This window comes from Neolamprologus brichardi, chromosome 15 (genome assembly GCF_056152115.1).
Source record: "Neolamprologus brichardi isolate AB-2024 chromosome 15, ASM5615211v1, whole genome shotgun sequence".
NCBI lineage: Eukaryota > Metazoa > Chordata > Actinopteri > Cichliformes > Cichlidae > Neolamprologus > Neolamprologus brichardi.
The window spans coordinates 23,881,842-23,894,721 of NC_142118.1; the positions used below are offsets into that span (position 1 = coordinate 23,881,842).

The following is a 12,880-nucleotide window of genomic DNA, read 5'->3' on the forward strand; positions in this document are numbered from 1 at the left end:
GGCTGTAATGTTAGCTAGTTCATGGCTATAGGAGTCTGGGTTAGTTGTAACAGCAACAGTCTGGGTTAGTTGTAACAATAATGCAGATGTTACAACTTACCACACTATTACTTTAACTTATATTAAACAAGTTGGGGCAACGACATCAGCAGAGAGGTTCACTGGTCACCTTTGTATATGCGGTTAATGCCATTGGGAACACAATTCCTCCACTGTTTGTGTTCCCACACATACATTATGCAGACCACTGTGTCAGAGATGGACCAGTAGGAAGTATTGGTTGTGGAAATAAATCCAGATGGGTGCAAGAAACAGATTTCCTCATCTTTCTGAAGCACTTTGCAAACCACACCAAGGAAAGCCATGATAAAAAGTAATGGAATTGCGATGCTGGTGAACAACTACATTTTTTCAGCTTCATTGTTATGTTCAAAATTGGTGCAAGAGTTGTAGGTTATAATGCCCACTGAGCCAATGAGGCCAAACCCAAGGAAGACCAACCAAAATTAATGAAATATTCAGTTGCAGAAAATTCCATAATTTGTCTTTTTTGGGGGGTTGCTATATGTTCAAAAGCTAGATTTCTGCATTCTGTCACACACACGCATAGCTACATAAATGGCTCTAAGTGCATTCATGTGTTGAATAAACAAAGATTACATGTTAATGTTTTGTTAGTACCCTTATTTCATTGTGTTACATTTCACCCCAGGATATGTTACAACTAACCCAGACTATGGGGTTAATTGTAACATTTCACTCTTTGTGTTTGAGACCATACCATGCAATGGGTAATTGTGCTGCAGAGAAAATAGCTGCACTATTTAATAGCCGAGACATGTAAATACTTTGCATTACATTTTGAATCCACTACCTTACAGCTCCAATTTACAGACAGAAATGTCAAAAATGTTACAACTATCCCCGGTCTCCCCTACAATTAGGTAGCTACACTAGAGTAACAGTGGCGGCAGATGGCTACCCCTCCCAGAGCCTGGTTCTGCTGGAGGTTTCGTCCTCTTAAAAGGACACCAAAGCGCTTGCTCATCTAATTGTCAGGCTTTTCACTGTTTTCTGTGTATTATTTAGGTCTTTAACTTAAAATATAAAATACTTTGAGGCAACGATTGGTGTGATTTGGCACTGTATAAATAAAACTGAACAGACTAGAATAAGGAGGTAACAAGTTAGATTTGTATAGAAAACAAGGACATTTTTTTATATATATATAACCTTGCCATTTACATCTTTATTTTTGTTTACTTTGTTATTGATATATGATATTTATTATGTTAATGTGAATCGTGGATTTTTCTATTATTTAACTGTCCTTTTTTTAACTTATACTTTACTTCAAATTTACTTACAGTATAACTTTTAAGTAATTGTACATAAACATAATTACATTATCATGTCAAATAAATCCTGATTAATTACTCAGAAATGAAGCCCTTAGTCTCAAGCCAAATTATAAAGTGTTACCAAACACACAGAGACATGTATGTATGGGGTCAAGTACTAACTTTGGGAAAACCAGGAAATAATCAGAAGCCACGAAAACCCCCCACAAAGAAACAAACTACAGAACGCACCAAAGCATGGATAAATAATCTAGTAAATTATTGTTGACTCAAAAATCCGATGAATGCGCTCTCACTGGTCCTATCCCTGCACACAGAAATGTTTACCATAGCTGGAATTAATATTACAGAGTATTTAATATCTTCATCTTTTGGTTTTGGCTCGTGAGGGTTATTCTCTCTGATGAAGAGGAGGGTGCTGAATCAAAGTCATGAATATTTAAACTGCCTCTCAAAACAAAGATAAAGACATTTCCACGCAGACACTCGCGGTCATGTATCCTCCGTGACTTCATTGATGGAGCGGGTAAACACCGCCCCCTGCCCCCCACCCCCCACTGTCCACGGTTCTGAGCCAAGAGGCTCTGCGGCAAAATGTCATTACAGAGTGCGCGCTCCGAGGAGAGGCTGCTGCTGCGCTGTTTGCGCCGCGCTCCCACTTCTGCGGGACTTTTTCGTCTGATTTTATTTTCCGAGAAAGAAGCAGAGGTGAATGTCCACGGGTGATGATGATTCAGTGGAAACTAAAGTTTGTGTCACGTGCAGCACCGACTCCGAGCGCGAGCTCCTGCTACGTTTCTCAGTCTGAACGCTCCTGAACGCGGACCCGCACCGGTGACAGCGGGCTTTGTGCAGCCTCAAGTCCTTCCTCTCCCGCGCCTGGCAGCACCCAACCTGTCCACGCCGCACCGTGACAGGGCTCCCCGACACCGACTCCTCTCTGGCCCCCGTCATGGATGTGTTCAAGAGCAGACTTTTGGGAATTTCCGTGGCCGTGGCGCACGGCGTGTTCTCGGGCTCCCTGAACATCCTGCTGAAGTTCCTCATCAGTAATTATCACTTCGGCTTCCTCACGCTTATACAGTTTCTGACCAGCAGCACCGCGATGCTCACCCTGGAGACCCTCAGGCGGCTGGGGAAGGTCGAGATCCCCCCGTTCAGCCTGCAGCTCGCCAAGGTAACCAGTGTGACAGGAAGTCTCCACAAAGTGTCTTTATTCACTTTATTCATTTAGAGGCTCGCAATTTTTTTTTTAATATTTCTTTTATTTAGATCAAAACTTCACTATTCAGAATGTATTCATTATATAATAAATACACAGATTCGAGTATGTATACTTAGCAAAGTAGTGAAATCAGTTTCTGGAGTATTTTAACGGATTTTTCTCTAAATCCACGTTCACTCATTTAAACTGCAGTTTGTAAAAGTTACGGTTTGAAATAGAGGAAACTGCTTAATCATCGGCTCAGGCCTGCCTCAATAAAACTAATGACTGAATGAAATTTGTTTTAGAGTTGAACATTTTGTTTTAATTACTGGCTGATTGACAAGATACATTAAAGAGACTCTAGTGAATGGAACGGAATCATAATCTGGAGGACGAGCGTAAACCTGAATATGGTACTTTTTCATTCATGTCCCCACTACAATAACTGTAATAACAGACTGTATATTCTGCATGGACTCATTCAGCTGTTATTCAAACACACACACACACACACACACACACACACACACACACACACACACACACACACACACACACACACTTTGTTATACACACTGTATAACAAAGATGGTTTTCCTTTAAACCCTGTAAGGTTTAATTCAGCAGTCTCTGGGGACGGGCTCAGTTTTTACTACTTCATCATTAAAAAAAATGTAATTAGAATAAATAAATGACACCTGCTCAAAGCTTGTGTTTGCCAAAGCTTTTAGGAATAGGAGCTTTTCAGAAATCAACAACTTTTTTGTTCACAAGATTCTTTTTATTCATTAAAAACGTCCAGATCTGAGAACTGAACTCATCATACTGGAATGCTTATAGTCTATTTATCTTTATTTTATTATTAATGTTCTTCTTCACTTCAGCTGCATCTTTAAGTTTAAACACTGTAATGGAGCTGCCATCCAAATCTCACCGTTTGCTCTGCTTACAATGACAACAAAACTCATCATTCATAATTAATGTGAGTTTTTACATAGAACAGGCCTCCCATCTCTCACTCAGTGAAACAGAATATAAACGAGGCATCAGAACAACACAGAGACACGACTGCGGTCATTCCACCTCTTCCTGCATTTGTACAATTCGCCTCCTCGACAGTGAAAAATGATGACAGTCGATGTACATTAAACAGAGGCTGTGGGTTAGAGTCCACTGAGACCCAAGGCCTGATCCGTCGAACACAATGAGTGTTTCTGGATGAAAGTACAAATACTACACGTTCAGGCACAGCACATTAACTCCAGCTGCACTCATTGCTGCTTTAGGAGGCAGATTTAGCTGAGATTTCTGGACTTCAGTGTAAATCTGAGGCATTTCTGTTTTGCTACATTTCAGGGGAAATGCTGTACTTGTAGTGTAGTTCTGAAGTGTATCGATTTACTGACACTACTACCATAAAAGTGGAGTTCTTTAGTGCAGTGCTCCCAGTGTCTTGGAGTGGTAAATACTGTGCCGCTCGAAGATTATCTGAATACTGACCACACCGCAAAAGCAGTGTCCGGTATCGTAGCTGTGTCCAAATTCAGGAACCACATCCTCCTGTGCCCACATTTGTAGGCCAATTACGTTACAGCGACACGACGAAGACTGTCCAAATTTGAAGACTCCGACAAATGCGCCCTTCATTTCCCCAGATTTGAAGGCTGGATCGGGTGTATACTTCTTGGCCCAACATATCCCAGAATTCATAGCGCGGCCCTGCTCAGTTTCCAACAATGGCGGCAGCTAGTTAGTTTTAATATTACTCTTATTATTCTTTCTGGGTCACAAAATAAACGTTTAACATATTTTCAGGAAAGAATGTAGCTGTGTAAACCTCAAATACCTGCTCAGTTTATCAAGACACCACATATTTTCAAAAGCGCTCTGACGTTTTCGGAGACGTCTGTTACCCACCAGCTCGATAGCTAGCCGGGGTTCAAGGCTCATTAGAGCCCGTGAGAACACCGGACTCCCGGCAAATCGTTTTCAAACCCACTGCCGTCTTTCGGTACTCAGGTTAAATATAAATAAGTTACTTAGATAACTTAAAAATGTTATTGTTTGGCTTTTTTTTGGTTTTCATTTGTTCCTGAGTAAATCTGTTTGGCTGAGATTAAAGTTATAGTTTTTACACAGCTGAATAAACGTCAAGCAGACAACTGATTATCAGAAGTGTGATATGCTCGAGAATATACTCCGGTGTCCTGCTATATTTTAGATTAGCAAGATTAGCAAGGAGCAGACGGCTGAGTTTATTAAACTCCACCGCAACAATCTGCAAATTTCATTAGAATTTAAAAACTGTCATCTTGTTTTTATTTTTAGTTAGCACACACCTTAAACACTTAAAGCTGTAAGCTAATGATAGTTATATAAGAGCAGATGCTGCTGGAGCAATAAGCTGTACGTTCTACGTCCAATGGATGCATGATCTGATTAGTCGACTAATCGCAAAAAATAATATCAAAATCAGACTATGATATCAGATATATGATATCAGACTATCAAAATAATCGTTTGTGGCAGCCCTATGTAGATGCAAACAAGTTTAATTTTAGTCACAGAAACATGGAAACACTTCAAGTCTGTTTCAGGCCTGAGAATGTGTGTTTGCATCAGCTTGAGCAGGAAGCAGATTTCTGTTATGCTCCAGTACGTTCAAGATACTCGAGTAAAGTGGTCAGGTCCTCCGTGAAGTGAATGTGTGTTAATGTGTCACCATGGATGCTTGTCTCTTCCTGTCTGTGCAGGAGTTTGCCTCAGTGTGTATTCTCTCCACGCTGCAGTCCACGCTCACGCTGTGGTCTCTGCGCGGCCTCAGCCTGCCCATGTACGTCGTGTTCAAGCGCTGCCTGCCGCTCTTCACGCTCAGCATTGGCGTGTGCGTGCTCAGGAACGGCGTGCCGTCTGTCGGGGTGGTGACCGCTGTGCTCATCACCACCGGGGGAGCTGCGCTAGCTGGTGAGCACAAACAAACACACACACACTTGAGTGTTAATTAGTGACAAACTGGTGCACTGAGGCAGTTTAAGGTGCTCAGGGTTCTGTACCGCCCATAGTCCTGTTTATGTCTTTGTTACTAACATGCTAACAGGTTTTAGCCCAAGTCCAAGAATATTCCACATCCCATTAACGTGCTGACACACACTACCCCACCAGAGCTGCTTGTCCCATTGTCCATCTTTGCATCAAAATGCTCTCCTTCTTTCTCCCCCTTACACCCTTACCTGGTTGCCTTGGACAGCGGCCCTTATTCAAGTCTGGTTCTGCCAGAGATCTCTTCCTTGTAAAAGGCATTTCTTCATTTCCACTGTCGGAGTGCTATTTGTAGTGGACTGTCTCAATTTTGGGGGGTTAACATTTTAAGGTCTTTACTTTGCAATATAAAGTGCCTTGAAACAGCTGTTGATTTGCAAAATTAAAAAAATGAAAGAGCAGAGGAGACTCCAGTCATGTCTGTTATTGGCAGACTGGTCCACATAGCCTCCGTCTGATACTTTAACCACCTTCTTCTTCTTAAAAAACAGAGGTGTTAGGATAGTTGCAAAAACATTTTGAATGTTTCTATATCAATGTTTTTCAGAGTTTTAACATTTTTGGCTTTTCTTTAAGCACCTTGGAAGTTGGTGAAGTTGTGCCAGGAACCTGTTTTCTTCTATTTTTGAGCAGCTCCCACAGTCCTATAAGCTGTTGGCTGGTTGGCTTGTAACACCCACATAGCCAAAGCGATGTGCCGTAAACTGATTCTCAAACAGCTTTTAACTTGTGTTGTGTTTGTGGGAAACAATCCCTCACTCCCTCCCTCACTCTAATTCAGAAAGCACAAGTGTTTCAGGTCAAATCCATCTGTCCGTGGTCTAATGTCAAAGGTGTAGCGTGTACTTTTTACAGAGCCTTCTCCTGCTGTTCATTCATCCCTCAGTTAACTTGTTTACTCTGCCTTTACATCTTATTTTAATGTATTTGTTTTTTTCATAAAGGAGAAGAAAATATTGAAGCTGATCCATAAAAACAACAACAGTTAAAGCTGTTTAAACATTAAGTTATCTGTCTTATACAGATCTTTTAATCATCATTCTCAGCAGTAAATGTTGCCCTTCCATTAGCGATAACGATTCTGAAAACCTCCACGCACAATTCATTTCCTGGATTAATCCAGTCTGCTGGATGGGGGGTTGCTGGAACATGGACTGTGAACTCTGCAGAATATGAATCTAATGGACAGATTCATCATCCTGGGTTTTAATCTTCATGGTAATTACCGCTTCTCGCAAAAAAAATGTAAGATGTGCATCTTCCATGCTTCCCTTGTGGATTAGCCAAATCTCTGCAACATTTGGATTGTTTGTCACGTCAACAGTTTGCGTATGAGGCACATCTTTCAGCCATGATTAATATTATGGGGGAGATAGCTTATGACCCCTTCCCCCACCCCAAGTTTAATAAGCCTTTGTGATGGTTGATGTTGTTGTGCAGCGAGTCTTTTGAGCCGAATGTTTTTCAGGGTCTACTTCCTGTTGTATGTTGGCACATACTGTACCTCAGAGCCTTTGTTCAGATTTTAAACTTTATTCTAAAAGTTGTAAAAAACATCACCCATGCTTAACAAGGGACAGATGATCACACCAGGAGCACACCTGTGTTTACTTTGCATGGGGCTTTTATTTTGGAAATTCACTCAATTCTCTCTGCTGAGCTTCTGTGAAAATTATACCTGACCCCATTTTGAATCATATGAACTCAGAAAAGTGCTGGTGAGAATTTGGTGGATTTGTAAGTGCTTAGTTGGCACGAACGGCTTTGATGGCTGCCTGAGATGGAACAGGATCCCCATCCAACTTTACCAGCCCCCCTCTCATCCTTTATCAGGGATGCTACACTCAATTGTAACACCTAGGGGAACAGCTACACCAATTACATTGAGTTGAAAGATAATAGACCAACTAGGGCTGGGCGATATGACCCAAAATTCATATCTCGATATTTTTTACCTGGACGGCGATATAAGATATATATCTCGATGTTTTTTTTAAAGCCATAAAGTAAGAACAAAAAGAGAGTTCTTAGTCAAACAGAGCATAGATGTACATAAAATTTACTCAAAAATAAATTATGAGCATTTATTAAATAATAATGCTCCATAAATAAGAAAACAATGTTGTTTTTGTGCATAACAAAAAGCTCACAATTGTGCAGTCAAAATGTAAACTAAAAGACGCTGAGCATAGTAACAAAGACAGATTTCACAGCTGCTTTGTTCCCAACTTCTACTGCGTGACTGACAGCATTGAGTTTGAAATCCTCTTCGTAACCACGTCTCTTAACAGGTGCTATTTATGGTCCTTATACACAGTAGGGTAATATTACGTTGAAGCACAGTACGTATCACTCCGCGAGGCTCCTCGGTAGCCGTAATGCTCCAACAATCCATCAAGCGGTGCAGCTCCGTAGCTTACCAAAGTCGTACTGAAACATTTTTGACAGATTGCTGAGCGCCGTGTACCACATAAAATCGGTTCGCGGCCATCAAGCACAACCAGAATTCATACATAAGGCGCGCTGTCAACTTTTGAGAAAATGAAAGGATTTTAGGCTGTGCAGCGCCTCTGGGCTGCATGGCGTTAGCGTGGTTAGCTAGCTAACGCGTTGACGGCGTCCAGCCCCACGCACAGGGCGATGCGCAGTAACTCGTTAACGGAGATTTGCCGTGTCCATCTTGTGGCTTCCTGCAGGTGAAGCGATGGGGGAGGAGGGGGGGTTGTGTTCAGTGAAGGAGGGGCGAGTAGCGTTGCGTAAAGACAAAAGTGGACGAAAGAGAGGCAAACTTGCGGCTCCACAAGTATAGTTATAACGTAACATAGACTATATCGATATAAAGGATATTGTCACATCTTATATCGCGTATAAAAATATATTGATATTTTTTAAAAACTCGATATATCGCCCAGCTCTAAGACCAACTGTGGCGCCTTATACATGGTGAATTATTTTAGAAGTGGATAGTCATCTCTAAATTTGATTTAAAATAATAGAAAATGCCACAAAGCAACTCTTGTTGTGATTTGGTCCTGTTTAAATAAAACTGAATTGAATTTAAATGAATTGGAAAATTGGTCACATTCACTCTATCCTGGATTAACATCACTGAGGTGAGGAGGTAGTATAAAAATCCTTCCGCCTACCTGCAGGAATAAATCGTGCATCTATGGAGCTTTAAAGGTGCAAATGCTACAAATGGTTGGTGTTCACTGCTGCTGATCAGAGCGCATTCTGCACCATCAGCAGTACTGAAGAATGTCTAAAAGGCTCGCGTAGAAAAGGGGCTGTGTGGAAGAAGAGCAACATTGTATTGCTGCAGATGATGATGATGATGGGCCAACAGAAGCATGCGACTGCAACAGTGGAAGTCATTATGAGTCAGCACCCGATTCACTAAAGTTTGTGTGTTTTTTATAAAATCATTTTAATACCATCTTTCTCAAGTTCCTAATGAGTTTCATTGTAGTTTTTAGTCTTTTCATGATTTCTACCAACAAGAAACGTTTCTAAGTAACAACTTCTGACTTGCCCGCCCAAAGCCAATTACATTAAAAATATCCACAGTCACATGTATTATTGTGTGCTTTGAAAATCCAGCAGTTTTCTAAAAGCAATGAGCACCACTTTCTCAAACAGGAGGAACTTGTGCATTTGTAAGGGACAGTCAGCAGCAGTGGATGAATCCAAAGTTGTTGCTCTAGCAGGGAGCAGAATGGAATATGTAAAAAAATGGAAGTGACTGCTGTGTGTTTGCCAAATCTGATGGGCAGGTTGACCAAGTGTATTGGTTGGTTTTCACTGACAACACGAGCACTGACATCACACTGGCAGACGAGGCTTCAGTTAGTGTAGTTTGTTTTCAGTATGAGAAGCTTCCTTGTCAAGCTTCCAGCATACAGGCTCAGCACAGGATTAATTCCATCTTTCCTTCTTTATCATCTGTCCTCATTCCTCGGCTTTCCCACCTACAAACTCCCACAATCTCCCATCTTTTGATATCACAGATATGCTAAACCACAAGGAAACCTCTCAGACACAGAAGGAGAAGCTGTCTGAGAAATGCTGCTCAACATTTCACAGTAACGTTAAAGCTCTAGAACCCAATGCTGCAATCACACAGACAAAGTCCAGATCCCAACACGATCGAAATGCTGTGGAATTAATGAATGAATGCCTGCAAAATTCCTTCACAACCACATGAGAAAATAATGAATTCTTCGAGTATTTGTGCCCGAAGTTCTTTTTATAAGCAATTTAGTTACAGTGTGTACTTAAGTTTTCCCCGGACAGTGTGTGGTTTCAGGTTACAATAGCAAATTACCCATCAAATAAACAGACGTCTTGATGAATAAAAAATAAATAAAAAATCATCCATTTAACAAAACAAAAGCTGCTGGGAATTGCTGTTGTGAAGGGACTGGACCCAGTCTACCATCTCTTCCTGACCGGAAGTTGTTTTGACTTCCTAAACTGATCCAACAAGCCCCGCCCTTCAATGTTGGAACGTAGACTTAGCGGGCATCTGAAGTAGCACTCGACAGGGTGCTATTGTTTGTTGCCCTGTTACAAAAAGTTGTATTAATATTGATGTAGGCTGTGGATAAAACATACCATATCCCAGTTATACTGAACTTAAAGTTCAGAAAAATATCATGTAAATAAAATCAAGAGAAACTTCACAGATGTTGGAATAAAAAAATGTAAAAACTTGATTTAAATTCTTTCTCCGCAGGTGCCGGTGATCTCACAGGTGATCCCTTTGGTTACGTCACCGGTGTTTTAGCCGTCATCATCCATGCCTCCTACTTGGTTCTGATCCAGAAAACCAGTCTGGACAGCGAGTATGGACCGCTTACCGCACAGTACGCCATCGCCATCATGGCCTCACCGGTATGGAGTGGTGTATTTTCAAACTTTACTGCCATCATTATTCTCGATTCTCATTTTGTATTTTTATCGTCTTCTCTCAGGTGCTGCTGGTGTGCTCCTTCATTTCTATGGATGCCATCAACATTTGGTCATACAAGGGCTGGACGGACCCTCACATCACGGTCATCTTCATCTTCTGCATCTTCATTGGCTGTGCCATGAACTTCACCACGCTGCACTGCACCTACATCAACTCGGCTGTCACCACCAGCTTCGTTGGTGTGGTCAAGAGCATCGCCACCATCACCGTCGGTATGTTGGCCTTCAGTGACGTTGCACCCACCAGTCTTTTCATTGGCGGTGTGGTGGTGAACACCATCGGCTCCATCACCTACTGTGTGGTTAAATACTACGAGACAAAGAAGAAGAGCTCATACGAGGACCTGGAGGAGGCGGGAAAGGACAACGGGCTGCCGGGCAAGCCTTACAGAGAGAAACCTCCGCTGGACGGGAGCGGTCCCACTACAGGATCTGATCCAGAGCAGCCAGAGACAGAAGGAGTGCCGGGCAGTGACGACAAGGAGGAGGCAGCAGCCACGGCCCATTTGGCTAATGGACAGTTGTGGACGGGAGAAGGTGAGAAAGGTGTCAATTCTCATGTCATGACAGAAAAAGAGGCGCTGGAGATGCAGAGGGAGCACCTCCACAAAGAGAACACCACTGCTGCCACGTCACTCAGTGATAGCTATGTCGGAGTGTGGAGGTCCATCAGACATCTGCAGTTCCTAAAGAAAGACCCCTTGATCGAAAACATGGAGCAGCAAAGTCCATGAGGGCGGGACTAAGAGCCAAACCAAAAAAAAAAAAAAAGGAAATTAATAAAATGTCAAGGAAACCAGAGAAGAAGAAAATGACTGAACCTCTACTGTATGTACGCCAGGAACCTCTTAGTGCTTACTGAATGCTCGTTGGTCATGTTCACCGCTGTTGCTTCAATTACCTCGACGAGATCTTTTGTGCCAAAAACTCTGTTTCATCACACAGAAGTCTGAGTGCTTTATTTCTTTGTTGTTTATGAGTGGAAAGAGGTTTCTGGTGGAGAAAAGTGGATGAAGAGCTTTGGGCAGAGCTGCCCGTCAGTGATAAATCCTGCCTCTCGTGTCCCTCGGCTCAGCGGTGGTGTGGTTGGGGCTAGGCAGCGTGATGTGGGTTGCGTCTCCAGCTTGCAGAACAAGAGCAAGCCTTGTAGAAAAAGAGTGCATCTTGTGCAAACTTGAAAATCACACCCATCAGGGAGGAGCTGAACACAACTAAAGGTTTCTGTTTTGTGCTTTGATCTTGTTTCTGATTGGCTGTGGGCATGCGAGCGACTCTATGGCTGTGATCACTCCGGGTTTCTTTGAGTTTGTCCAGCTCAAACTCTGCAGGTCTACGGTCACATTTTACTGCTGGTTTCCTGTTTCTGTGTTTACTTTAGCAACATTAAGTGAAATAATAATCCTGTCATTTCACGCTCCGCTTCTGTCTCATTTTCTTTTCTGTGTCTTTTCCTTAATTTTATATATGCTTTGTTCTACTGGTGGATGTTCACAGAAAACGGCCAAAGTTTCAGAACTAATGTTGGTGTATGTAAAGGTGATTTCTGTGAGAGGAGAGCTCAGACTTCAGACTTTTTTTTTCTATCCTTGGATCTTTATGATGTCAGTGAGCGCAGATATTCCTTGTATTGTCATCTCAGCCTTTCAGTTCAGGCTTTGAGCACAGAAGCCCAACTAGCTATGCTTATGCATTTAACGACAGGGACAGAGAGAGAGAACTAAAAACACTCCAACAGCTTCTTTAAACAGGATCAACTGAAAAACTGCACCATGGTCCAAAAGGAAACCATGGTCCACTGCACCATGGTCCAAAAGGAAACACAAGAGCATAATGGCCGTTTTAAACACTTATGCTTTTTTTGGTCAGCTAGGTACATTAAAAAAGGTTTCTTTTTGCTTTATATATTATAAAACAAGATGTTTTCAAATACAATTACTTACAAGTATACACAGTATGAATATAAATAAATATAGCTGCAAAAAATGAGACATTATAATGTGAAGCCTTCTGATTTCCACTTATTTCACTTTTGAGTCCTTCTTCAGTGACACAATGATTTTGAGTTCTGGTTGCACTAAACAAGCTTTGTGAAGTTCTCATTGTTTCCAGAATTTGTATTTGACGTTTCAAAGTCCGCTGGAGAAATAATTAAAATGATTTTAATGTCGATTTCAGTTTATGTCGAGGCTTGATATGTAATTATGGACTGTGATTCAGGTAGCACGCACCACACAGCATAACGTGTTTAAGTGAAAGTACCTTTTCTTCACTTGTCATCACACCAGTGTTATTACAATGACTG

The 12,880-nt window shown here is 41.7% G+C and overlaps 1 protein-coding gene across 1 annotated transcript; it reads left to right on the plus strand.

Annotated features, from left to right (window-relative positions):
• The first annotated feature begins 1,979 nt into the window (after positions 1 to 1,979).
• Positions 1,980 to 12,319, plus strand: slc35d3 (solute carrier family 35 member D3). The gene is made up of 4 exons (XM_006793462.3): positions 1,980 to 2,538; positions 5,322 to 5,532; positions 10,343 to 10,500; positions 10,581 to 12,319. The coding sequence occupies exons 1-4, from the start codon at positions 2,314 to 2,316 to the stop codon at positions 11,310 to 11,312; spliced, it is 1,326 nt and encodes a 441-aa protein (XP_006793525.1). The 5' UTR covers positions 1,980 to 2,313; the 3' UTR covers positions 11,313 to 12,319.
• Positions 12,320 to 12,880: the final 561 nt, after the last annotated feature.